Source organism: Muntiacus reevesi, chromosome 1 (genome assembly GCF_963930625.1).
Source record: "Muntiacus reevesi chromosome 1, mMunRee1.1, whole genome shotgun sequence".
NCBI lineage: Eukaryota > Metazoa > Chordata > Mammalia > Artiodactyla > Cervidae > Muntiacus > Muntiacus reevesi.
The window spans coordinates 230244816-230271048 of NC_089249.1; the positions used below are offsets into that span (position 1 = coordinate 230244816).

Sequence of the window (26233 nt, forward strand, 5' to 3'; positions counted from 1 at the left end):
ATAAATATTGGGGAATATATTTAAATTTTGGATATAACTTTCACAGGGATAGTTTCTCAATTGGATTGGTACATTTCACATATTGTGTTGTTACAGTTTGTGACATGCAGTGACTATGTATGACTTCTTTGGTGCAGGTGATTGTCAAAAATATTACCCATTTAATTCCACTCATATTTAATAGATTGCAGAAGTGATTTTAATAACTTCTAAACTACCTATTATGGTATCAGTGTGAGACCCTTTTTGATTTCTAAGGAAAGCTTAATTGAACTATGCCTCAATTAAGCTTAAGAAGAAGAGTTTGAGTTTCTAAACGCTTTTGTCTTCATGGAAAATTGTGGTGTAATCCATAGAGTAAAAGAAAAATGTGTATGATACATGTAACTGGCATGGGGAGTGGAAAAAGAAAATACTGATAATAAATGTATATTGAGAAGCAAATCATATCTGAGGAGAGATCATTTAAAATAATGAAGCTTAAAAATATAATTTGGAAATGTCAATTGTCCTGAGACTATGACAGACATATTTGGATTCTTGGGTTAAAAATGCATTTCTTGAATCAGAGTGATAGTTTTTTTTTTTTTTTTTTTTTTTTTTGGTGCCTAGGAGGTCGATAGATTATTTATAACTAGTATAACATGAGAAATACATTGTTTGAATGGACATTGGGTTTCTATTAGAAAATAATATTTCTGGTTACATTGTTGCACAGTTATATGATGGATTAGTACATAACTATAAGAAATTAAAAATAGAAAACCTCTTTATGTCCTACTGTCAGAAAATGTTATCTTCAAGACATAATGAGTGAAAGAAGAAAGATGTAGAACATGGAATATTGTTTACTTCCTTTTGTGTCTAAAACCAAGGGAGAACATTTATAAAATTCTGCTGAATGATACAAAACATACTAATGGAATGGTACACTAAAACCATAGCACTCATTTCTCCTGAGAGAAATGTGTTGTTGAAAGCAGAGAGGGAGAGCCTGGAAAACATGACATGTGTACATTTTGAATCTGGAACTGTATGAATGTATGTCTATTTAAAAACAAATACTCCTTATAAGTTTAAAAAAAAAAAAAAGGAGAAAGAGTTTTTCCCCAACACCTTTAGAACACATTAGTGCAGTTTCTCGGAAAAACCTCTGGGCGCCGCTGTAGGTCAAAAGAAGAGAGAGAAGATAATTAGAGACGCATTTGGGAGCCTCTAAGAGGGTAACTTCCTGCTCAAACCAGCCACACCGAGGAGGCCAGTACAGGTTTGGATACAAGAAACAAAAGCAGGAAAAAGTGACCCTACCCCGGATTTTGCCACCCCGAAGGGCTTCTCTTCTCGACCAAGAAGCAGAGCAGCAGTGGAGGGAGACGGGATGAAGCGGAGCACTGAGACGAGCGGCCGGACGCAGTGGCGGCAGGTACTGTTACTGCTCCTGCTGTCTTTATTCCGCGGGGCTCTCCCAGACCAAATTCGCTACTCAATTCCCGAGGAGCTGGCCAAAAACTCGGTTGTAGGAAATCTTGCTAAAGATCTAGGGCTCAATGTCCCGGACTTGTCGGCCCGGAAGCTGCGGATTAGCGCGGAGAAGGAATATTTCGTTGTAAAACCTGAAAGCGGTGACTTACTTGTGAGTAACAGAATAGACCGAGAGGAGATTTGTGGAAAGAAGCCTCTTTGCTTTCTGGATTTCGATACTGTCGCCGAAAACCCACTGAATATTTTCCATGTAACAGTAATAGTAGAGGATATAAATGACAATACTCCGCTATTCAAACAGAGTAAGATTGATTTAAAAATTGTAGAATCCACTAAGCCAGGTAAAACATTTCCACTAGACCCGGCACTAGATTCGGATGCTGGTCCTAATTCACTGCAAAAATATTACCTTAATGACAACGAGTACTTTGATCTCACAGAGAAACAGACTCCAGATGGACGTAAATATCCTGAGTTGATTCTGAAACATTCTCTGGACAGAGAAGAGCAGAATTTTCATCAACTGCTACTGACAGCTGTAGACGGTGGGGACCCACCCCAGAGTGGCACCACCCAGATCCAAATTCAAGTCACAGATGCCAATGATAACCCCCCGGTGTTCAGCCAGGACGTGTACAGAGTCAGCCTGCAAGAGGGTGTGCCACCTGGCTTCTTAATACTTCGAGTGACAGCCACCGATCAGGACGAAGGAGTCAACGCGGAGATCACCTACTCCTTTCATAATGTGGATGAACAAGTGAAACAGTTTTTTAACTTAAATCAAAGAACAGGAGAAATCACGTCAAAAAATGATTTTGATTTTGAAATTGCTAATAGTTACACTCTTCGTATAGAAGCGAAAGATCCTGGAGATCTAGCAGCCCACTGCAGTGTCCAAGTCGAAATTCTCGATGAGAATGATTGTGCACCTGAAGTGATTGTGACTTCAGTATTTACTCCCCTACCAGAGGATTCACCACCAGGAACAGTGATCGCCTTGATAAAAACTAAAGATAGAGACGCTGGAGAAAATGGAGAAGTTTACTGCCAAATCTTGGGAAAGGCCGAGTTTATATTGAAATCTTATTCGAAGAACTATTACAAGCTAACGACAGACAGGACCCTGGACCGAGAGGAAATCTCAGAATACAATATCACAGTAATGGCCACCGACAAAGGCAAGCCGCCCCTCTCCTCTAGTATAACCATCACTCTGCACATCGCAGATGTCAACGACAACACTCCGGTTTTCCACCAGGCCTCCTACGTGGTCCACGTGCCAGAAAATAACCCGCCTGGCGCTTCCATCGCACATGTCAGCGCCTCCGACCCTGACCTAGGGCCCAACGGCCACGTCTCCTACTCAATCGTGGCCAGCGACCTGGAGCCGCGCGCGCTGTTGTCCTACGTGTCGGTGAACCCGCAGAGTGGCGTGGTGGTCGCGCAGCGCGCCTTCGACCACGAGCAGCTGCGCGCCTTTGAGCTGACGCTGCAGGCCTGCGACCACGGCTCTCCAGCGCTCAGCGCCAACGTGAGCCTGCGCGTGCTGGTGGGCGACCGCAACGACAACGCGCCCAGGGTGCTGTACCCGGCGCTGGGGCCCGACGGCTCGGCGCTCTTCGACATGGTGCCCCGCGCCGCGCAGCCCGGCTACCTAGTCACCAAGGTGGTGGCTGTGGACGCAGACTCTGGACACAACGCCTGGCTGTCCTACCACGTGCTGCAGGCCAGCGAGCCCGGACTGTTCAGCGTGGGGCTGCGCACGGGCGAGGTGCGCACTTCGCGGGCCTTGGGCGACAGGGACGCGGCCCGCCAGCGCCTGCTGGTCGCTGTGCGCGATGGGGGACAGCCGCCCCTCTCGGCCACCGCCACGCTGCTCCTGGTTTTCGCCGACAGCCTGCAGGAGGCGCTGCCGGACCTCAGTGACCGGCCGGCGCCCCCTGACCCCCAGGCTGAGCTGCAGTTTTACCTGGTGGTGGCCTTGGCCTTGATCTCGGTTCTCTTCCTCCTGGCAGTGATTCTGGCGGTCGCCCTGCACCTGCGACGCTCCTCCAGCCCTGCTGCTTGGGGCTGCTTTAAGCCTGGTCTCTGTGTCAAGTCTGCACCTGGGGTTCTCCGCCACTACAGTGAGGGAACATTGCCCTATTCCTACAATCTGTGCGTTGCCTCTCAAACAGCTAAGACAGAGTTTAATTTTCTCAATATCACTCCAGAAGTGGTTCCTCCTCAGGATCTCCTCTGCGAAGATGCCTCTTGGGTGCCAAGTACTAATCATGGAGATGCTGGAGTCCCATTTGCCTCGGATACTATTTTAAAGGTGAGTTTTAATTTAATTCACTTATGTTGCTTCGCGGTTTCAATGTTTCTTAACAAATCACCTGAGGGGAGTAGAAGTCTTCAATTCACATTTCATTGTTTTGTAGGTAGAATTTAAGGGGCTTTTTTGCCTAAATATCTTAGTCTTAATATTTGCTTAAAAAGCAAATCTTTGACATAGGTTGCCTATCTTATGCGTGGGATTTATTTATCTGTGTCAGTCGTGTCCAACTCTTCGCGATCCTATGGATGTAGACCGCCATGTTCTTCTGTCCTTGGGATTATCCTGGAATACTGGAGTAGGTTGTGATTTCCTTCTCCAGGAGATCTTCTGGAAACAGGGATCGGACTTACACCTCTTACTTTTCCTGCATTGGCCGGCATATTTTTTACCACTGAGCCACCTGGGAAGCCCCTTATTTACCCATGTTACAAACCTTTACTACATAAGATACTTCGTTTTCTTCCTCATCTTTGCATTCCTTCCCTCTGAAAGTTTATAACTGTTGAGACCTTAAGCTATTTGTTTTTCTTTCAGACTCCTTATATTAGTTTTATTCATTTTAGTTATGCTTCCTCTTAGAATTATAGTACTGAAGAGTAAAGAGATCTCCCAATCTCACTAGTTTGAGAAACTGAGAACCAAAGAAAGGAAGAATTTCACTCAGTGATATGGCCTGTCAACAGCAGAGAATAGGTAGGACTGACATGAACACCAGCCCTCTAAGTATCTTTACAAGCTAAGTGTCTTGGGATCCCAGATTTATTTTAAAAGGTCATGCAAAATTTGAGGTATGCAGTGTCTGCTAATAAGAATGTGTTTAATAAATGGGAGAAATGTTTTCTCTGTCATGTACAGTAACATCACTCTTTTGAAAAATCATACATTGAGAAAATTTTTGTGACCTATTCTCATACCGTTTACTTAAAACTTAATTTTTAAAATTTTCTAGATATAAATGTAAAATACTTTTATTTTTTTCATTTTCCTGTGAGGTGTCTTTAAGTAAAAATTGCTTCTCTCACTTAATGGACTCTCTGAAATCTCCTTTCTTTTTAGTCATGACGTATTTCTTTTTTGCTACCGTATAAAGTTGATAACATTAAATATATGTCTTAATAGAAAGGCCACTTACTGCCTGCTCAATGATAAGTATCTGGACTTGTTTTTCTGTTTGGGTGATGAACTAAATCCTTTTCAGCCACAATCACTTACCGATTTTCCCCAGGTATCTGTAAAACATCTAACTCTAATTTAGACATAGTAATTAGAAAATATAAATAATGCATAGTTAATTCAACTCAAACTCTCAATATGATATAGTGTAGCTGCCATGTTCTTAGTGTGAAAATCTTGAAACTTTCTCAAAGACTTCAGAAGTAACAAAAAGCAAAAAAACCCAAAAAACCCTTTATTTCCTCTGCATATGACAGCTAATACAATTTGCATAATACAGTGGGCCTTTTTTCAAAGATCTGTTGAGAGCTAGGATTGTTTTCTTAGTGTTCTTATGTACAAATGGGCATATTTTCATAAACATATCCTAATTAAAAATGAGATCTTAAAGCCTACAAAAACTTCTGATGTCCTACTTAGATGGGCTCAATATAAGTAAGTGAATAAAGGGCATAGGCTCAATGGCACATTAAATAAAACTATAAAGAAGTAAAAAAGAGAGGGAGAGGATATATGTATACTTATGGCTGATTCATGTTGTATGTAGAAACTAACACAACATTGTAGAACAACTGTCCTCCAAATAAAAATTTTTAAAAATAGTAAAAAGTGAAAATTCTCAGGCCTGACTGCAGACTAACTGAATCAGCAGTTCTAGGGGCACCAGCATTTCCTTTGTAGCAAGCTCTAGGGTGACTCTCCAGGTGACTCTCTCACAGGCAGAGGGGGGAGAACCAGTTCTGCCTGATCTCCGAGCCACCCCTCACCCCAGACCAAAATCTATGTCTGGTCCCTCTCCGATCTATATGATGTGCATGGCTCATCAGAGTTTCTGCCATAAACCAAAGAAGAAGCAGCCTGCCCCATTTGAACAATAGGAACACCCTCTAATCACTTAATTATCTCCTCAAAGAATAAATAAGAATTTTTTTAAATGTAAAAAAAAATCAATAATTATATTAACCTCAGGATTAATCTTGTAGAAGTATTTTGTTATTTCAGAATTAAATCATCTTTTGATATAAACAATGTCATGTAGTAATCTATTAAGGATACAGAAAATTATTAGAAATAAAATATAATTAAACACTTTTGATATGAAAACAGAATTGGTGTAGTAACTAGTTAGAACTCTGAGCGTCGCTGTTCACCAAGTGGGAAAGAAGCTGCCGCTGATGCGATCAGACTCCGCTCCTTCCGCACAAAACGCGCCGATCAGAGAAGCTCCTGGGAAAAGTCGCCCTCCCGCGCCCCTCTTCTCATAAGGGAATTGCTCCTGTTGGCTTTAGAGAAATAAGGAAACAGCAGGCTGGAACCAGGACTAAGAGAAAACTGGTCTGAAAGAGGCAATGGCGGATCCACTGAGGGTTTGGGGCTGCAGTGAGCCGTTCCTGCTCTTCATGCTCCTGGGGACGCTGTGGGAAGCTGGGGCCGGGCAAATCCGCTACTCGGTACCAGAGGAGCTGGACAAAGGCTCCTTCGTGGGTAATGTCGCCAAGGACCTGGGGCTGGAGCCCCGGGAGCTGGCGGAGCGCGGAGTCCGCATCGTCTCCAGAGGTAAGACGCAGCTCTTTGCTCTGAACCCGCGAAGCGGCAACTTAGTCACTGCGGACAGGATAGACCGGGAGGAGCTCTGCGCTCAGAGCGCGCGGTGTCTGGTGAGTTTTAACATCTTGGTTGAGAATACAATGAAAATGTATGGGGTAGAAGTAGAAATAACTGATATTAATGATAACTTCCCGCGTTTCCGGGATGAGGAAGTAAAAGTAAAAGTCAATGAAAATGCGGCTGTGGGAACACCATTAGTACTTCCCTTCGCTCGAGATGCGGATGTGGGTGTGAACTCCCTTCAGAGGTACCAGCTCAGCTCCAATATACACTTCTCTTTGGATGAGAAAAGCGGAAGAGATGGACAGAAATATCCAGAGCTGGTACTGGAACAGCCCTTGGACCGCGAGAAAGTAGCTGTTCACGATCTCCTACTCACAGCTTTAGATGGCGGAGACCCCATACTCTCTGGTACCACGCACATTCACGTGATGGTCCTCGATGCAAACGATAATGCGCCCCTGTTCACCCAATCAGAGTACAGAGTGAGTGTTCCAGAGAACATAGCTGTAGGCACTCGGCTGCTCACACTAACAGCCACGGATCCAGATGAGGGAATAAATGGGAAATTGACATACTCTTTTCGCAATGAAGAAGACAAAATTTCAGAGACTTTCCAACTTGATTCCAACTTGGGTGAAATCTCAACTGTGCAACCACTGGATTATGAAGAATTCAGATTCTATGACATGGAAGTGGTAGCTCAGGATGGAGGTGCTCTTCTTGCCAGCGCTAAGGTACTAATCACAGTACAGGACGTGAATGACAATGCGCCTGAAGTGCTCCTCACCTCTCTATCCGGTACCGTCTCTGAAGACTGTCTTCCAGGAACCATAATTGCACTGTTTAGCGTACATGATGGTGATTCTGGAGAGAATGGCGAGATTGTGTGTTCTATTCCCCGGAACATGCCCTTTAAACTGGAAAAATCAGTTGATAATTACTATCACTTATTGACAACTAGAGCTCTGGACAGAGAAGAGATCTCAGATTACAACATCACAGTAACTGTCACTGACTGTGGAAATCCACCACTGTCTACAGAAAACTACATATTCCTTAAAGTGGCAGACATCAACGACAACCCTCCCATTTTCCCTCACACCTCATACTACACCTACATCCCAGAAAACAACCCCAGAGGCATATCGATCTTCTCTGTGAATGCCCACGATCCCGACAGCGGCAACAACGCCCAAGTCACTTATGCTCTGGCTGAGGACAAATTTCAGGGAACGCCTCTGTCATCCTATGTGTCCATCAACTCTGATACAGGAGCCCTGTATGCACTGGGGTCTTTCGACTATGAGCAAGTTAGAGACCTGCAACTGTGGGTGACAGCCAGTGACAATGGAGACCCTCCACTCAGCAGCAATGTGTCCCTGAGCCTTTTCATCCTGGACCAGAACGACAACGCACCTGAAATCTTGTATCCTGCCCTCCCCATCGATGGCTCCACGGGTGTGGAGCTGGCACCCCGCTCCGCAGAGCCTGGCTACCTGGTCACCAAGGTGGTGGCAGTGGACAGAGACTCGGGACAGAACGCCTGGCTGTCCTACCGCCTGCTCAAGGCCAGCGAGCCAGGACTTTTCTCGGTGGGTCTGCACACGGGCGAGGTGCGTACAGCGCGGGCGCTGCTAGACAGAGATGCGATCAAGCAGAGCCTGGTGGTGGCGGTCCAGGATCACGGCCAGCCCCCTCTCTCTGCCACCGTCACGCTCACAGTGGCTGTGGCTGACAGCATCCCAGATGTGCTGGCCGACTTAGGCAGCCTCGAACCCTCCACTGACCCTGACGACGACTCAGGTCTCACTTTGTACCTGGTGGTGGCTGTGGCTTCGGTGTCCTGCGTCTTCCTCGCCTTTGTCATCGCGCTGCTGGCTCTCAGACTGCGGCGCTGGTACACGTCGCGCGCGCTGCAGGTTTCGGGCAGCGGGTTGGCAGGCTTGCCCGCCTCTCACTTTATGGGCGTGGACGGGGTGCGGGCTTTCCTGCAGACCTATTCGCACGAGGTCTCGCTCACCGCGGACTCGCGGGGGAGTCACGTGATCTTCCCGCAGCCGAACTATGCGGACACGCTCATCAGTCAGGAGAGCTGTGGGAAAAGCGAGCCTCTCCTGATACCTGAAAAGATAAACGCAAAGGAAAGAGAGCTAGAAGTTCTTCAGGTGAGTTTTCTTTTCTTTTCAGTAGGGATGCTTGGAGGCTTTTCTTCATTTGTTTTCATCATTTTTCTCCCACATTCAAAATCGCTTAATTATGTAGTGAATCATTATTTATTTGCTTTATTTTCTGATGAACTTGATTTAATTTGATAATTGATGTTTTCTCCATTTGTTTTCTAATTATATTTTGAGCTTAATGTTTCTTTCTATAATATGTGGGCATTTTAGGAACTCTAGCTGATCTCCAGATGCTTAAGTGAAGCAAGGATTATTTTTTTAAAGTGGCTGTACATAATCATTTTATGCAAAGACTTTCTTATACTAGAACTGTTTGTTAATAGTTGTTTGATTAGTCCAAATTGTTAGATGTAATGTTCTCTTTTGAATATTTGCCTAAACACCATAGTACATATGTTTGGAAAAAGTATTCCACAGCATTGGTATTTTAGTACCTGCAATTTAGTAATAGTAATAATTTGCATAAATCAGTGGAAGAATATAGAAATCATGATGAATATCAGAAAAACAGATTAAATTTATAGTGATGATAATATCTGTGGCATTCTAAAATCTGGAAAGTTTGGGTTAAATTATGTAATAATTGGACATGTGTATTTGTTGAGAGAAGAATTCAACAAGAGGGAGACTTTGAATAGTACTTTAGAATAAATTCTATGATGCAATTTAAAATCTCCAAATAATTAGATACAGTCATTAAATACAAATATGCCATACACTTGGCATCTTCTGGTTACACACAACCCCTCCACTTTCCAGGATCAACATGAACCTAATTGTTTGCATTTCTGCAAGTGCAGGTACAGTTCTGCTTTATTACAAGAGTTTAAGATTTGTATTTGGAAAGTCAATTAATGGAATAAAGCTCAACTGATGAAATAAAATAAGACAGGACAAAAGAAATTAAAGATAAAATCCTCTGTCTTTGTTTTATCCTCCTCCCTCCCTCATGTGCTGCATATATCTGCATTACAGGCTAACCAGAGCTCCTCAGAGATGGGAATGCCTGCCTGACTGTAAAGATCAATATTTTTTTTCTTCTGATGCTATCTGTGTAACTTCTTAAAAGAATAGTGTTCTTTCCCAGCTCTGTAGGGGGTCCCAGTGACTTTCTGCTTGCTTTGTACTGCTTACCTGGACCATGGATCCTTGGTGAACTTTACACAAAATATCAGTACATTATTTTTATATATGATCCTTTGTCTCAAAAAATGCGTATTACTGTGCCTTCAACTTCTAACAGGTGGAGCAGTTCTCAGAACTTTCTGAGAAGCTGCTTCCTTGGTTATAATCCTCAGTTTGGTTTGAATAAAATTCCCTTTTTTTTTCCTTAACTTAGTTAATTAAATCTTCACTGACACAATTTTAAAACAACTTGGAAATTTTAAAAATTATTTCTCAGGGATGCACTCATCTTAAACTATGAGATTTTTCTGATGAAATACTACTTACTGGTCTGTGTGTCTCAAATTTCATGAATATGTCTTATATAATGGAAGAATTGTGTGCCCTATTCATTTTTGCATATGGTTTGCTGGAGATGATTTTTAGATCCTTTTTTAAAAATATTTTTCAATCTTTAAAATTCTGTACTTTCAACAACTTGAACATCAGCTGCAAAGTATGAATAAACAGGGAAAATGGGAATAAAATATTATTAACAGACCCATAGGTTACATTACTTAATCACATGAAAGGGTTATCATGCATTTGGGAATGTAGGACCACTTGATTTTTCTTTTTTAATATTTATATGAAGGGAATCTAATTATATATGGGTAATTTTGACCTCACTGCATACAATGTGCAGACTCACTGAATAGTAAATTCATCCAAAGAGTAGCAAGAGAATCTCTGTGATAGGTATAGATGTCATTCACTCATGCATGAAAACTTACTTTCCATTATTTTTGAAGTAAAAGAATACTGTATAGATTTGGGTATATATTCTAGGTTCTTTTTCATGCAATGGGAAAATTTTTTTTCTATATCTCTATAAACTTCAATAGCCTTTACATAATAAAATGTTTGATCTACACACTGTAAGTATATATACTATGTATACTCTATACGTGTAAATATTTGAATCTTTAGTTTCATATGTGTTCTGAAAAAAAACTTTCCTGTACTAACTGCAGTGTTCATACAGTGGTAAAAAGAAAAAAAAGGGGGGGGGGCACTTGCTCTGTCATATTTTGAAGCAAAGTCTTGTTATTTTATGTTCTTAGTACCAGTGAATTTCTGTTTAGAATCCTGGATAAATGAGCTTTTTCACTATAAGATGAGTTCTACTTTGTTATACATCTTCCAGGCTTTATAATGATAATGTATTATGTGGTTAAAAAACTATTTCTGAATTAATATTCTAAGACACCTATCAGAAACATGGAAATTGGAGTACTTATTGATAAAGCAGAGTGTCTATATCAAAGAGTTGAGATAATCAGATAGTTAAAAGGCGACCAAGAAAAAGTAGGGCTACATAGATCACTTTCTCTGAAATATATCTTTATGAGGATTCATACTTCACTTCCAAAATCCAAATAATTCACCATTGCTGAGCTACATAAGAAAAAAACAATACAGTTAAAGACAATGGTAACATAGTGTGGGAAAAAATAAGCCTAGTGAAATAGTTTTAAAATCATGGTCATGTAATAAAAATAGACTTGGAAACTAAGGAAAAGAGAGTTTCTTGCTTCTTACCATACTTCCTGTTTTATAAGGACAACCAATCTCCTTGCTATACATCAGTTATTTGGAGGAGAAGATTATAACATCTATGGGATAAAACTAAAAGCTGTGAGATTTATAACTTTTATAAGTTAGAAGAAAAGAAAGCAAAATAACAATACATATCAAGGTATTTAACTTATTTTAACAGTACACTCTCTGCAACCACTTTCATTTGTGTCACTTTCCAGATATTATTTTATTTGGTCCTCAATTTTACTAAGGCACACAGGAAAGATGTTATTATGGCCACTGTATGAAATGGAAACTGAAAGCATGATGATGCCAATAAACATCGTCAGCAAGAAACCTCTGGCTTTGAGGAATAAAGATCACCTGATTCGGAGGCATAAAGCTCAAGTTCGAAGAAATTATAGCGAGAAAGAAGATATAGTAAATATTTGAAATGCTAAAGTCCTTATAGCATGGGACAAGTGAGTATCTCTATCAGGACACAAAGGACCTGTCTTCTAGCCGGCTCTGTGTTTGGATCCGCTTTAGTAATCACTAATGCTGTTCTGCAGCAGAGTCGCGGGGTGCCGCTGTTGCCTAGTGCTGAACAAAAAGTATCAGCTCCTCCTGACGCAGAGGAATCGCCTGTGGACCGGGAAATCGCGAGATCTGTGCACTTTCAGGTTTTCTGCGGCGGAAATATCTGTGCGAGAATCGGTCTGTTAAGACCTGTCAAGGAGTCTCCTGCTCAGAAATTCTTGGGATAATTTAGCGGTCACAGCTCTTCTGAATCAGAAAGGCAAAGGCGCGGAGGGTGGGATGGGAAACCGCTTGGGACCGAAGCTCCAGGCTGGGCGGAGGCGAATGCTGTTTCTCTTCCTGCTGTCTTTGTTCCGCCCGGCGCTTTCAGAGCAAATCCGCTACACTATTCCAGAGGAGCTGACCAGGGGCTCGCTGGTGGGGAACCTTGCCAAGGATCTGGGGCTTGGCCTGCGAGATTTGCCTACTCGGAACCTGAGGGTTAGTGCAGAGAAGAAATTCTTCACAGTGAGCACCGATAACGGAGACTTACTTGTGAGCGACCGTATAGACCGAGAGCAGGTTTGTGGCAGGAAGTCAGTGTGTGTTCTGGAATTCGAAATGGTCGCTGAAAAGCCTTTGAACTTTTTTCATATAACCGTGGAGATTCAGGATGTCAACGACAACCCACCGACCTTTAGCCAAAATGTCACTGAGCTGGAAATCAGTGAACTGACCCCAACTGGAGCCACCTTTGCCCTGGAATCTGCACAAGATTCAGATGTAGGTGTCAATTCCTTGCAGCAGTACTACCTCAGCCCTGACCCCCATTTCTCTTTGATCCAGAAGGAGAACCCAGACGGCAGTAGATACCCGGAACTGGTATTGAAGGCTCCCCTGGACAGAGAAGAGCAATCCTGCCACCACCTGGTCCTCATGGCTGTGGATGGGGGTGAGCCAACCAGAAGCTGCACTACCCAGATCAGGGTAGTTGTGGCGGACGCAAATGATAACCCCCCAGTGTTCACCCAGGACGTGTACAGGGTCAGTGTTTCAGAGAACTTACCCCTGGGTTCCTCTATGCTAAGAGTGATGGCCACTGACTTGGATGAGGGCATCAATGCCGAGATTGCCTACACTTTTATTAACGTTGACAAGGCAGTAAGACAACTGTTCAAGCTGGACAGTAAAACAGGGGAACTCACCACCGTTGGAAGACTGGACTTTGAAGAGAGAGAGAGCTACACAATTGGGGTAGAAGCAAAGGATGGTGGACATCACACTGCCCACTGCAAAATACAAATAGATATTTTGGATGAAAATGACAATGTTCCTGAGATAACCCTGGATTCTGAATCTAAATATATAAAAGAAGACACTGAGCTTGGGACTGTTGTTGCTTTGATCAAAACACATGATCTAGATTCTGGATTTAATGGGGAAGTCTTATGCCAAATAAAAGGAAATTTCCCGTTTAAAATAGTTCAAGATACCAAAAACACGTACAAGCTGGTGACCGAAAGAGTCTTAGATCGAGAGAAGACTCCAGAATACAATGTCACTATCACAGCTACGGACAAAGGCAAGCCGCCCCTTTCCTCTAAAAGAAGTCTCAGCTTGAAAGTCTCCGACGTCAACGACAACGCTCCGGTTTTCCACCAGGCCTCCTACGTGGTCCACGTGCCAGAAAACAACCCACCTGGCACTTCCATCGCCCAAGTTAACGCTTTGGATCCCGATTTGGGGCCCAACGGCCAGGTCTCCTACTCCATCGTGGCCAGCGACCTGGAGCCGCGCGCGCTGTCGTCCTACGTGTCCGTGAACCCGCAGAGCGGCGTGGTGTTCGCGCAGCGCGCCTTCGACCACGAGGAGCTGCGCACCTTCGAACTGACGCTGCAGGCCCGCGACCACGGCTCGCCCGCGCTCAGCGCCAACGTGAGCCTGCGCGTGCTGGTGGGCGACCGCAACGACAACGCGCCCAGGGTGCTGTACCCGGCGCTGGGGCCCGACGGCTCGGCGCTCTTCGACACGGTGCCGCGTGCCGCGCAGCCCGGCTACCTGGTCACCAAGGTGGTGGCTGTGGACGCAGACTCTGGACACAACGCCTGGCTGTCCTACCACGTGCTGCAGGCCAGCGAGCCCGGACTGTTCAGCGTGGGGCTGCGCACGGGCGAGGTGCGCACGGCGCGGGCCTTGGGCGACAGGGACGCGGCCCGCCAGCGCCTGCTGGTCGCTGTGCGCGATGGGGGACAGCCGCCCCTCTCGGCCACCGCCACGCTGCTCCTGGTTTTCGCCGACAGCCTGCAGGAGGCGCTGCCGGACCTCAGTGACCGGCCGGCGCCCTCTGACCCCCAGGCTGAGCTGCAGTTTTACCTGGTGGTGGCCTTGGCCTTGATCTCGGTGCTCTTCCTCCTCGCGGTGATTCTGGCGGTCGTCCTAAGTTTGCGACGCTCCTCCAACCCTGCCACCTGGAGTTGCTTTCAAACTAGTTTTTGCTCCAAAACTGGACCTGGAGTCCTCCCCAACTATGGGGAAGGGACTTTACCTTATTCCTACAATCTGTGTGCTGCCACACATTCCTCAAAGACTGAGTTTAAATTTCTCAATATAAAGCCTGAAAATGCTCCACCACAAGACCTTCTATGTAATGAAGCCATTTGTCTTGAAAGTACTAGTAATGACAATCCCCAAGTGACTTCTAATTCAGTCAATTTGCAACAGGTGAGTTACTTCAAAACCTTTTCCTCCCATAAATATTATTAGGTTTCAGATCATTATTTTAGAAGTTAAAAGTATGCAGGCTAACTCTGGCAGTTTTTGGTGTTTTATTGATTTTTTTTTTTTGGACATAGAATGGGGATGAGAGGGGGTCTTAGAAATTCTTTGATCACGTATCTGTGTTACAATAGTTCTTTCATAGAATGTCACTTAGTAATAGTCTTAAAATTTCTATTAATTCTAAAACAGTATGTCCTGAAACATTTTTAATATTCTAGTATCTTACATTCTCACTGTAAGACATTTGCATCTATCTAGACAATTAAGTGGTTTACATAATTCAGTGTAGTCAGTCCTAAACACTATGTGTTATATATAATATAAATATAAGAATACTTTTTAACTGTATCCTACATATTTTCACTTTCATTGCATTTTCTTTAAAGTATACACAAATATTGGCTAAATAGTGCAGTTCTTAATAAAACAGTTAATAAAAATAGGTAATAACATCTAAAAATGACAACTCCTGTAACGTAGTGGTGGATTGGTTCTAAACATGTTCGTGGTTGTTGGTGCCCTTATTGAAAATTAGACAAATATAAACGATGGTGGAGTGTGGAGTTCAAAATTTACGGAAAAGTGTAAAAGTATTTGTGTTCTCCAAGACCCTAAGGGATGTCACAAAAATAAGCAATCATTCCAAGGAACATTTAAATTTTCAGAATATGACATTTTATTTTTCCAAATGCTTTTCATTCTTGGGGAGAGAAATATTGAGTATCATCTATGCATATTTAGCAGAAATAAGACCCTATGTATTGATGGTTTCCACAGAACGGTGCAGTATTAAGTTAGGACTCTAAGCGTCGCTGTTCACTAACCCGGGTAAGGAGAGCAGTGAGAACTCGAGTTATATCCTCAAAGCACAAAGCAGATTATACAGGAAAAGCTCTGCCGCTGCGCAGAAAGCCTTCCCTAAATCGATTCGCATCTGATCACTGCCTGTTTATTGGCCTTGACCGCCAATTCTGAGACGCTCCAGACTGATGCGAACGTGTTCCGCCTGCTCATAATCCCAGGGAAGTCCAGAACGAGCCAGTAATGGCGGTTCTGCAAAGCCGCTGGCATTATTGCGGGTTGATCCTGCTCTTCGTACTCCTGGGGACGCTGTGGGAGGCCAGGGCCGGGCAGATCCATTACTCCATTCCTGAGGAGCTGGACAAAGGCTCCTTCGTGGGCAACATTGCCAGGGATCTCGGACTGGAGCCCCAGGAGCTGGCAGAGCGGGGAGTCCGCATCGTCTCCAGAGGTAGGACGCAGCTCTTTGCTCTGAACTCGCGAAGCGGCAGCTTGGTCACCGCGGGCAGGATAGATCGAGAGGAGATCTGCGCTCAGAGGGCTCGGTGTCTGGTGAATTTTAACATCCTTGTTGAGGATAAATTGAATCTTTTCCCCGTGGAAGTGGAAATAATGGACATTAATGACAATGCACCCCGATTCTTAAGGGAAGAATTGGAAGTAAAAATTACCGAAAACGCAGCCTTATCCTCTCGATTTCCACTAATGGAGGTCTATGACCCGGATGTGGGAGTGAACTCTCTCCAGGGCTGCAAGCTCAGCGAGAATAGTCACTTCTCCGTGGAAATGCCAGGTAAAGCTGATGGGCCCAAATACCCAGAGCTGGTGCTGGTGCGCGCGCTGGACCGGGAGGAACAGGCCATTCACCACCTGGTCTTTACCGCCTTCGATGGCGGTGACCCTGCCCGCTCCAGTGTGGCTGGAATCTTGGTAACTGTCCTAGATGCAAATGACAACGCCCCAGTCTTTACTCAGCCTGTGTATCGTGTGAGTGTCCCTGAAAATCTACCAGTAGGTACGCCGGTGTTGTCGGTAAATGCCACGGACCAGGATGAAGGAGTTCACGCGGAAGTAACATATTCTTTAGTGAGGATAACAGAAAAAATCTCAAAGACTTTCTGCCTGAATGTTTTGACAGGAGAGATATCAACTTCTGCAATTCTGGACTATGAAGACACCAGCTTTTATGAGCTGGATATTGAAGCGCGGGATCGCCCAGGTCTACAAGACAGAGCCAAAGTCTTAATTACTATCTTGGATGTGAATGACAATGTACCAGAAGTGGTAGTTACATCTGGAAGCAGATCAGTTGCTGAAAGTACACCACCAGGCACAGTGATCATTCTTTTTCAAGTATATGATCGAGACTCTGGACTGAATGGCCTGGTAACATGTTCTATCTCAGAAAGTTTGCCATTTGAACTGGAAAAATCAGTAGACAATTATTATCGACTAGTGACAAATACAGTTCTAGATCGAGAACAGGTATCCACATACAACATCACTGTGACAGCCACCGACAAAGGAATGCCGCCTCTGTCTACGGAAGTGTTCATCTCCCTAAATGTGGCAGACATCAATGATAACCCACCTGCTTTTCCCCATACCTCCTACTCTGTCTACATTCCAGAGAACAATCCCAGAGGTGCCTCCATTTTCTCAGTAACTGCACATGACCCTGACAATCGTGAGAATGCCCAGGTTACCTATTCCTTAGCTGAAGACACCATCCAGGGGATACCTCTGTCCTCCTACATCTCCATCAACTCTGACAGTGGCATCCTGTATGCATTGCACTCCTTCGACTATGAACAGTTCCGTGACCTGCAGTTGAGAGTGATTGCAAGTGACAGTGGGGACCCACCACTCAGCAGCAATGCGTCTCTGAGCATATTCGTGTTGGACCAGAATGACAACACCCCTGAGATTCTGTACCCTGCACTCCCTACTGACGGCTCTACTGGTGTGGAGCTGGCACCCCGCTCTGCAGAGCCTGGCTACCTGGTCACCAAGGTGGTGGCAGTGGACAGAGACTCAGGACAGAACGCCTGGCTGTCCTACCGCCTGCTCAAGGCCAGTGAGCCAGGGCTCTTCGCGGTGGGTCTGCACACGGGCGAGGTGCGCACAGCGCGGGCCCTGCTGGACAGAGATGCTCTCAAGCAGAGCCTGGTGGTGGTTGTCCAGGACCATGGGCAGCCCCCTCTCTCGGCCACTGTCACGCTCACGGTGGCTGTGGCTGACAGCATCCCAGATGTCCTGGCGGACCTGGGCAGCCTGGAGGTCCCGCACGACTCTGATGCTTCAGGCCTCACGCTGTACCTGGTGGTGGCGGTGGCCGCAGTCTCCTCTGTCTTCCTCGCGTTTGTCATCGTGCTACTGGCGCTCAGACTGCGGCATTGGCACCTGTCGCGTCTGCTCCAGACTTCCGAAAGCGGGTTGGCTGGCGTGCCGGCGTCTCAGTTTATGGGCGTGGACGGGGTGCGGGCTTTCCTGCAGACCTATTCGCACGAGGTCTCGCTCACCGCGGACTCGCGGGGGAGTCACGTGATCTTCCCGCAGCCGAACTATGCGGACACGCTCATCAGCCAGGAGAGCTGTGGGAAAAGCGAGCCTCTCTTGATTCAGGAAGATTTTTGTAAAGAGCACGACTCCGCTGTTCAGGTGAGATTAATTGCTTTTATTCTTATTTGAACAGTAAAAGTGAAAATTCTCTTGGTTCAGTGCCTGATATTCTTAGTCTTTTGCAGTAAATTATATAGTTTTGAGAAGGTTTTTCTTTTATATCAGTAGAGGTCTATTAAATCTTAGTTTTCGCAAATTTCACCCCAAAAATCTCAATAAAGTATGTCCTGAATTTCCTTTAACTTTTCTCCTCTTGGTAAGCTCTTTGTGCCATGGGTTGCTTTCCTCTTGCTTCTTAGTTATTGTTTTTCTATTACGTGGCATATCTGAGATTCTCTTTTATAATGTGAAAAACCTCAGAATTACGGCATCTGATAAGGAAGATCTTTTTTCTTCCCAGTGTTAACTAAAATAAGTATTTTCTAAAATGATGGAATCTATGAGAGATATTTTCCCTCTTAACTAATTAGGAATCAAAAATGATTTTATAATAAATAAGAGTAATTAATATATGAAGACTTGAATAATATTCCTAGAACTATCTGTTATTCTTTTCAGGACAATCACAATACTTATAGCTTTCACGTTAAATTTTAAGTTAAAAAGACTTGTCTTATCTACCTCACATAAACTCTGGGAAAAGAAAATAATTTTATTAAAAAACATTCAAACTATAAAGTAGTACAGTGAGCAAGTATTTGTTTACATCACCATTATTATAATTTTGGATTGTTAACAAGTAAGTATAAGTACCTGATGCTGTATGCCCACTACAATGATTTTTTTTTTTGCAGTCTGCATGTTTGATAATATTTTAAAATGAATGTGAATTGTTAAATGTCGCAAGTAGTGTCCACTTACAAGATATATCTCTAAAAATAGAGGACTAGTGAATGAGTGAAGGATTAATAGTATTCAAATAAGAATTTAAATGATTTAGCATATTTAGTCCAGATAAAATAAAGCTTTTGTTACATGGGAACTCTATTCAAATATTTAAGGAAGGAAGAGATGTCACTTAAAAGAATGATTACTCAATTCATCATAGCGCAAAGGTGTGAATAAAACTGTCTTGATGAGTAGAAAACAGCAAAGTTCTGAGTTGTTAAACAGAAAATGAGTTGCCTTAGGAGCTAGAAGATTCTGTTACTGGTGCTTTTCAAAACTAAGTTGATGGTCCTGAGATTAATGGAATACAGGAGATAATATAATTTGATGAGTTGTTGAATTTCTAGCTAGCCAAGCTCTTTTCCAATCCTGAGCTTAGGGTTCTATTATTTGATAATACAATGGATTTGCCACTTGTGCATCTTGATTTGGTATGCACATGTAAAATAGACAATTCAGAAAATGCCTTGAAAATGAATGAGAACCTCATTTGTAACCTCAAATTGTCAGTATTTGTAAAGAAAGATAATACTGAGTTGATATCTTTAACTGCTAAGGATAGTTACCGCATGTTTTTCTAAATCACTGTTTACTTTCAGCAATTGCTATAGAATTATTTATTTCAAGGTTTCAAGTGTATATGACTAACCAAAATATTACAATCATACACATTTCAAATATAACTTTTGGACTACATTTGTGATATGATTCTTTAGTGGTTTAATCAGAATTTAATGGTAGGTAATTTTAAAGACTTCAATCCTGGGTATTGGTCATGGGAATCAGATGGGCTTTTATAGAAATATTAAGATTTGTTTCATGTACTCTGAGAGTGTGTTATTTTAGTATACTACCAACTCTGGATGATTAAACTAGTCTTATACATCCATTGTTAAAAGCAGAGCTCACTAGAGGTCTCATGGCTGTTAGACTGGTTTATTTTCTTATCTGCTGAGTAACTGAGATAGGCGGCTAGTTTTCTTTATTCTCTTAACTGAATTACCTGTGAGTATTTCATTTAATCAAATAAAATGTCTCACTGACAGAAAACCTATTAGATTCTACTCTCACAGTAGTCTTTCGTTCATGTGAACTGACCAAGTCTTAAATCCTGGCAATCATGGAATTTGCTAAGTTGTAACTGAGGCTCCTTTGACTTACATACTACAGGTCATTATTAATAAGATTAGAAGTCTGATAGTTTGAGCATATAATGATTTGGAACCACCAGGGAAAAAAAGTCTACCAAAGTATTGGGCTGCTTTATTACCCAATTCTGATCAAATGTTTGGAATGGAGATCAAAGGGGAAAGAGTAAAATCTCTGAGAGGATCATTGGAAGAAATATACATCATTGCCTGGGGATGAATACCTAAACCGAACTCCAAACAAATGTTTCTTCAATAGAAAAAAAGTTTCTTAAAGAAAAGAGAGGACTTCCCTGGTGGTGCAGTGGTTAAGAATCCATCTACCAACGCAGGGGACATGAGTTGGATCCCTAGTCCTACAAGATCCCACATGCTTTGAGGCAACTAAGCCTGTTGCTCCACAACCACTGAAGCCCTAGAGCCTGTGCTCCAAACAAGATGAAGCCCATGCACCGCAACTAGAGAGTGGCCCCTGCTCACTGAAGCTAGAACCCAGCACAGCTAAAAGTAAATAATTTAAAGGAAAAAAAAAAGGAGCAAAAGTAAATAACTTACTGCCTGGGAAGACAAATAAACTTTCCATAAATTTTTTTTATGTAAATAAAAAACAACTCAACAACTCAACCCATGCAACAACTCAACCAATAATAACACACTCCCTTTAAAAGTACAACATTATTTCAATCTTATACAGTAATTTTATGTTATATTTAAACACCTTGGTGGTTGAGTAGAGATCTTTAATATTTCATTTTATGTTGTAGACTAACTTAAAAAACTTGATTATCTCCTTTATCTAGATTTTGTTTAGCTCCAAAGAAGGTACCCAGAAGTGTTAGGTTAATCAAGAGTTTTTAAAAATAGTAGAATAAGAGACAAATATGAGATGATGCTATAAATTTTGAAGTATCAGATAGAAAAAAATCATGATGTTGGGAATCATAATATCTGTACATGAAAGTTTTGATTGAAAATGTCTGCAAGTACTCATGTCTTTAATGACCATATACTTACACCAACAAGAAATTCAAGATTGCTACTGAACAAATAGTTTTAAATTCCTATTTATGTAGTTAATCTGCAGTACTCATATTGTTTCCCTTGAACAAAAAGTAAGATCTTTCATCTACTTGAAAGTGAAAGTGAAGTTGCTCAGTTGTGTCCCACTCTTTTTGACCCCATGGACTGTAGCCTACCAGGCTCCTCCGTCCATGAGATTTTCCAGGCAGGAGTACTGGAGTGGGCTGCCATTTCCTTCTCCAGGGGATCTTCCCATCCCAGGGATCAAACCCGTGTCTCCTGCACTGCACACCGATGCTTTGCTGTCTGAGCCACATAGTGAAAGCAAATATGATATGAATTATTTTGATAGATTGAATTGGCATTTCATTCAAAGTATTCCCTGTATTTTGTAGTAATGCCATCAAAGACCAGAAATAGATTAGTTAGTTGCAAACTTGTCACCAACTGAGCTAAGTTTTTATAGTATTACTTCTAGTTCTCCCTTCTTGTGCTGCTAGTTACTCCCCAGGGCTTAAAATATTTTATAAAGCAAGGCTATTTCTTACCAGGTCTTCATTTCAAAACAGGCCACTCTCTTCTGCAACTATGTGAAAGAAATTTTGTTTTATTTATGCCAGCAGAGAGTAACCTCAGATCCATCAACAATTGAGTTTTACTTCATTAATAGCAGTGGAGCAATGAGTACCTCTAAAGATCTGCTCAGGATAGTCCAGCATGTATGCTCAAAGGTTGTTCAGAGACCCATCTTTTCTCAAGTATAGGGTATGATGATTATTTAAATTGCGTAATTAAAAGAAGCAGTGACACCAACACTTATGAATCCACAGCCAGTGGAATCTGCAAATTTCTGTCTTCTCTACAAAATGAGTTGCATCTATAGCTGATTGTAGCTGCTTGGCTTCTCACCTATCTCTAACGGCACTCTTTGAGCATAAAGCATCAGTCAAGGCCAACAATGATTCCCTTTTTTTCTTCTTAAGAGATTTGGAGTGTGGATATTTCTATTCCTACATTGGTTCTATGATTATGTAGTCAAGGATAAAGCAATTCCCTCTCATTTTAAAATTTATTAAAATAAAGGAATTTAACTAAACAGTCTCTAAGAATTCATTCAATAAAAAGTTATTACATTACTCCTCTGTATATAAAAGATAAAATGCCTTATTACATAGTTGTGTCTCGGACATAGAATATGTTCAGTATTATTGAATTAATTTAAATATGCTGATATAAATGTTTCTACATAATATCTTACATATACAGACACCTTTTAAAAGTAAATCATACTTGTTTTATTTGCATGACTGATTTTTATCTATGTGAACTGAAGTGTGAGGCAGTATCTAAGAATCATTTCAAAGTTGCAATGCAGAGCAGAGAATTTAAAAGAATTATCTGGGATTAATAAACACCCATCCATGAACATTGTTACATTAAGTTACAGTTTCTTAAAATTTATTTTAAATGATATAGCAGAGATGCATGAATTGAAGAAATGAAAGAATTTCAAAGGATAAAACAACTTAATGAAAAATCAGTTATTTTGCTTCTGTATGGTGCAGTAACTTAGTAAGGACTCTGAGCGCCGCTGTTCACCAACCAGGGGGAAAGTGGTTCACAAGATCCGCCGGAACCACTGAGCTTTTACAGCACAAAGAAACGCCAGACTGAGATAAACTCTTCCAAGCTGCACTAAATTCAGTCCTGTATACCACTGGATTCTGGGCTTCTTTTCCGAATACACAGGGCTTCACGCAGACGTCCTGGCATCCAGAAATAGAACAGGAGATGGGCCAGTGTCTAAAGATCAGCAGGACAAGAATGGCGGCTCGGCAGAGGGGCGGGGACTACAGAGCATTCATCCTGCTCTTCATCCTCCTGGGGACCCAGAGTGAAGTCTGGGCAGGACAGATTCTCTACTCCGTGCCTGAGGAGACAGAGACGGGGTCTTTTGTCGGTAATATCGCCAAGGATCTGGGACTGGAGCCCAAGGACCTGGCGGAGCGCGGGGTCCGCATCGTCTCCAAAGGTAGGACGCAGCTCTTTGCACTGAACCCGCGAAGCGGCAGCTTGGTCACCGCGGGCAGGATAGACCGGGAGGAGCTCTGCGCCCAGAGCGCGCGATGTCTGGTGAACTTTAACATCCTGGTGGAAGATAAAATGAATCTTTATCGTATAGAAGTGGAAATCATGGATATTAATGACAACGCTCCTAAATTCTTGACGGAAGAAATAAATGTGAAAATAATGGAGAATACAGCTCCTGGGGTGCGATTTCCGTTAAATGAGGCTAGGGATCCGGATGTGGGCACGAACTCTCTCCAGAGCTACCACCTCAGCCCCAACCGCCACTTCTCCCTGGTTGTGCACACCGGAGAGGATGGAACCAAATATCCGGAATTAGTGCTGGAGCAGGTACTGGACCGGGAAGAAGTGGCAACTCACCACCTCCTCCTCACAGCCTCTGACGGCGGTGACCCACCACGATCCGGAACCGCCCGTGTCCACGTAACAGCGGTGGACGTGAATGATCATGCGCCAATCTTCTCTTTGCCCCAGTACCAAATAACCGTCCCTGAGAACGTGCCAGTGGGCACAAGACTGCTCACGGTAAGTGCGATAGATCTGGATGAGGGAGTGAACGGGGAAGTGACATACTCTTTCCCGAAAATAACTCCAAAAATTCTACAGATATTCCAGCTGAACTCTCACACAGGAGAATTATCAACTCTAGATTGCCTAGATTATGAAGAATCTGGCTATTATGAAATGGAAGTTCAAGCTCAGGATGGTCCTGGTAGTATAACAAGAGCTAAAGTACTGATCACAATTTTAGATGTGAATGACAATGCCCCGGAAGTGACTGTAACATCTGTAGGCAACTCAATCCCCGAAGACACTCCTCCTGGAACCGTAGTGGCGCTTTTCTACCTTCAAGACCGAGATTCTGGGAAGAATGGCCAGGTGACCTGCACTATTTCAGAAGATCTGCCTTTTAAATTAGAAGGATCTATAGACAACTACTACAGATTGGTGACAGCAGAAAACCTAGACCGGGAAAAATTCTCTGCGTATAACATCACGCTGAAAGCCACAGATGGTGGACGCCCACCCTTGTCCACGGAAACTCACATCACCATGAATGTGGCAGACACCAACGACAACCCACCTGCCTTCCTGCACTCCTCATACTTTGTCTATGTGCCTGAGAATAACCCCAGAGGCACCTCCATCTTCTCCGTGACTGCACATGACCCTGACAGCAACGAGAATGCCCGTGTCACATACTCCCTATCTGAAGATACTCTCCAGGGGCCATCTGTGTCCTCCTACGTCTCCATCAACTCTGATACTGGTGTCCTATATGCACTGTACTCCTTCGACTATGAGCAGTTTCAGGACCTGCGGTTGCGAGTGATTGCAAGTGACAGCGGGGACCCACCACTCAGCAGCAATGTGTCTCTGAGCATATTCGTGCTGGACCAGAATGACAACACACCTGAAATTCTATACCCTGCCCTCCCCACTGACGGTTCCACGGGCGTGGAGCTGGCACCCCGCTCTGCAGAGCCTGGCTACCTGGTCACCAAGGTGGTGGCAGTGGACAGAGACTCGGGACAGAACGCCTGGCTGTCCTACTGCCTGCTCAAGGCCAGCGAGCCAGGGCTCTTCTCGGTGGGGCTGCACACGGGCGAGGTGCGCACAGCGCGGGCGCTGCTGGACAGAGATGCTCTCAAGCAGAGCCTGGTGGTGGCCGTCCAGGACCACGGGCAGCCCCCTCTCTCTGCCACCGTCACGCTCATGGTGGCTGTGGCTGACAGCATCCCAGATGTCCTGGCTGACCTGGACAGCCTGGAGGTCCCGCACGACTCTGACGCTTCAGGCCTCACGCTGTACCTGGTGGTGGCTGTGGCTGCGGTGTCCTGCGTCTTCCTCGCCTTTGTCATCGTGCTACTGGCGCTCAGACTGCGGCGTTGGCACAGATCTCATATGCTTCAAGCTTCGGGAGGTGTCCCCGGAGGTGTACCAGTATCTCAGTTTGTGGGCATGGACGGCGTGCGGGCTTTCCTGCAGACCTATTCGCAGGAAGTTTCGCTCACCGCAGACTCTCGGAGGAGTCACATGATCTTCCCTCAACCCAACTATGCAGATACACTCATCAGCCAGGAGAGCTATGAGAAAAAGGATCCCTTGTTAACATCCATAGATTTTCATGAATGTAAGGATGAAGCTCAAAGTATTCAGGTGAGTTCAGTCATTCATTCATCTTTATATCATCGAGAAATTATATTTTGTGTAAATATTATTGTTTTATGAAATATGTGACTTGAAGATGAAGTTAAAGCTTTCAAGTGATAAAGCAAGATTAATTGTTTATTTCAGTGGTGATATTTTAATATGGAACACTTACTGATAGAGTGTTATAGTACCATATTTACGGTGAAAGCATATGGACAAGATTGTGACTAAGTGGATAATCACATTTTTATGTCTTGTATTTATGTTCCTCATGGTGTTCTTAATTCATGTATTTTATAAATGAGAATGAATTGTTAAGTCTTATTGCACAAGGTTAGCAAGAAAGTACACCTCAGCCTTCTCAGGATTCTCTTTAGATCATATCTGTAAAAAGTTGTTGAAAAAAATTTCAGTCTGCAAACTTTTTTTTCTGTGCCGTGCTTCTACTTCCGTACCTCTTTGGTGGCCTTGAAACATCTCAGTTGCTCTTGACCTACTTAAACTTTAATCACCTATTAAAGCCAGATTCTGGTAGAAGTTTCGTTGATGTTTAACAGATGAAATTTATGTGTCAGGCTTCACTAAGATCTTTATCAATGACAGACGTGGAGTCTAATGGCATACTAAAGATTGTTGTCCAAAATCAATAAATTTTCCTTATTGGGTCTGTTGAAAAATTCAGTTAGAGACAATTTAATCTGTAATTAACTACATCTTCACTTATTATATAACATTTTAGTAAAACTCAATACAGCAGTTGACTA

General features: G+C 43.2%; 1 protein-coding gene across 10 annotated transcripts in view; it reads left to right on the plus strand.

Annotated features, from left to right (window-relative positions):
* The window catches only part of LOC136156218 (protocadherin gamma-C3), a 165522-nt gene that overhangs the window by 12745 nt on the left and 126544 nt on the right, over positions 1-26233 (plus strand). The window contains exons 1-2 of one of the 10 annotated variants that reach the window (XM_065918767.1): positions 14698-18210; positions 22704-23192. The exons of 2 other annotated variants lie outside the window; for them this stretch is intronic. In XM_065918767.1, coding sequence (XP_065774839.1) covers positions 15793-18210; positions 22704-22721 — 2436 coding nt within the window. In that variant the 5' untranslated portion in view covers positions 14698-15792 and the 3' untranslated portion in view covers positions 22722-23192. Of the gene's footprint in view, positions 1-612; positions 728-787; positions 3800-6171; positions 8752-14697; positions 18211-22703; positions 25476-26233 lie in introns of those variants that run through there. 7 more of the 10 variants (XM_065918765.1, XM_065918763.1, XM_065918742.1 and 4 more) reach the window with 7 other exon arrangements.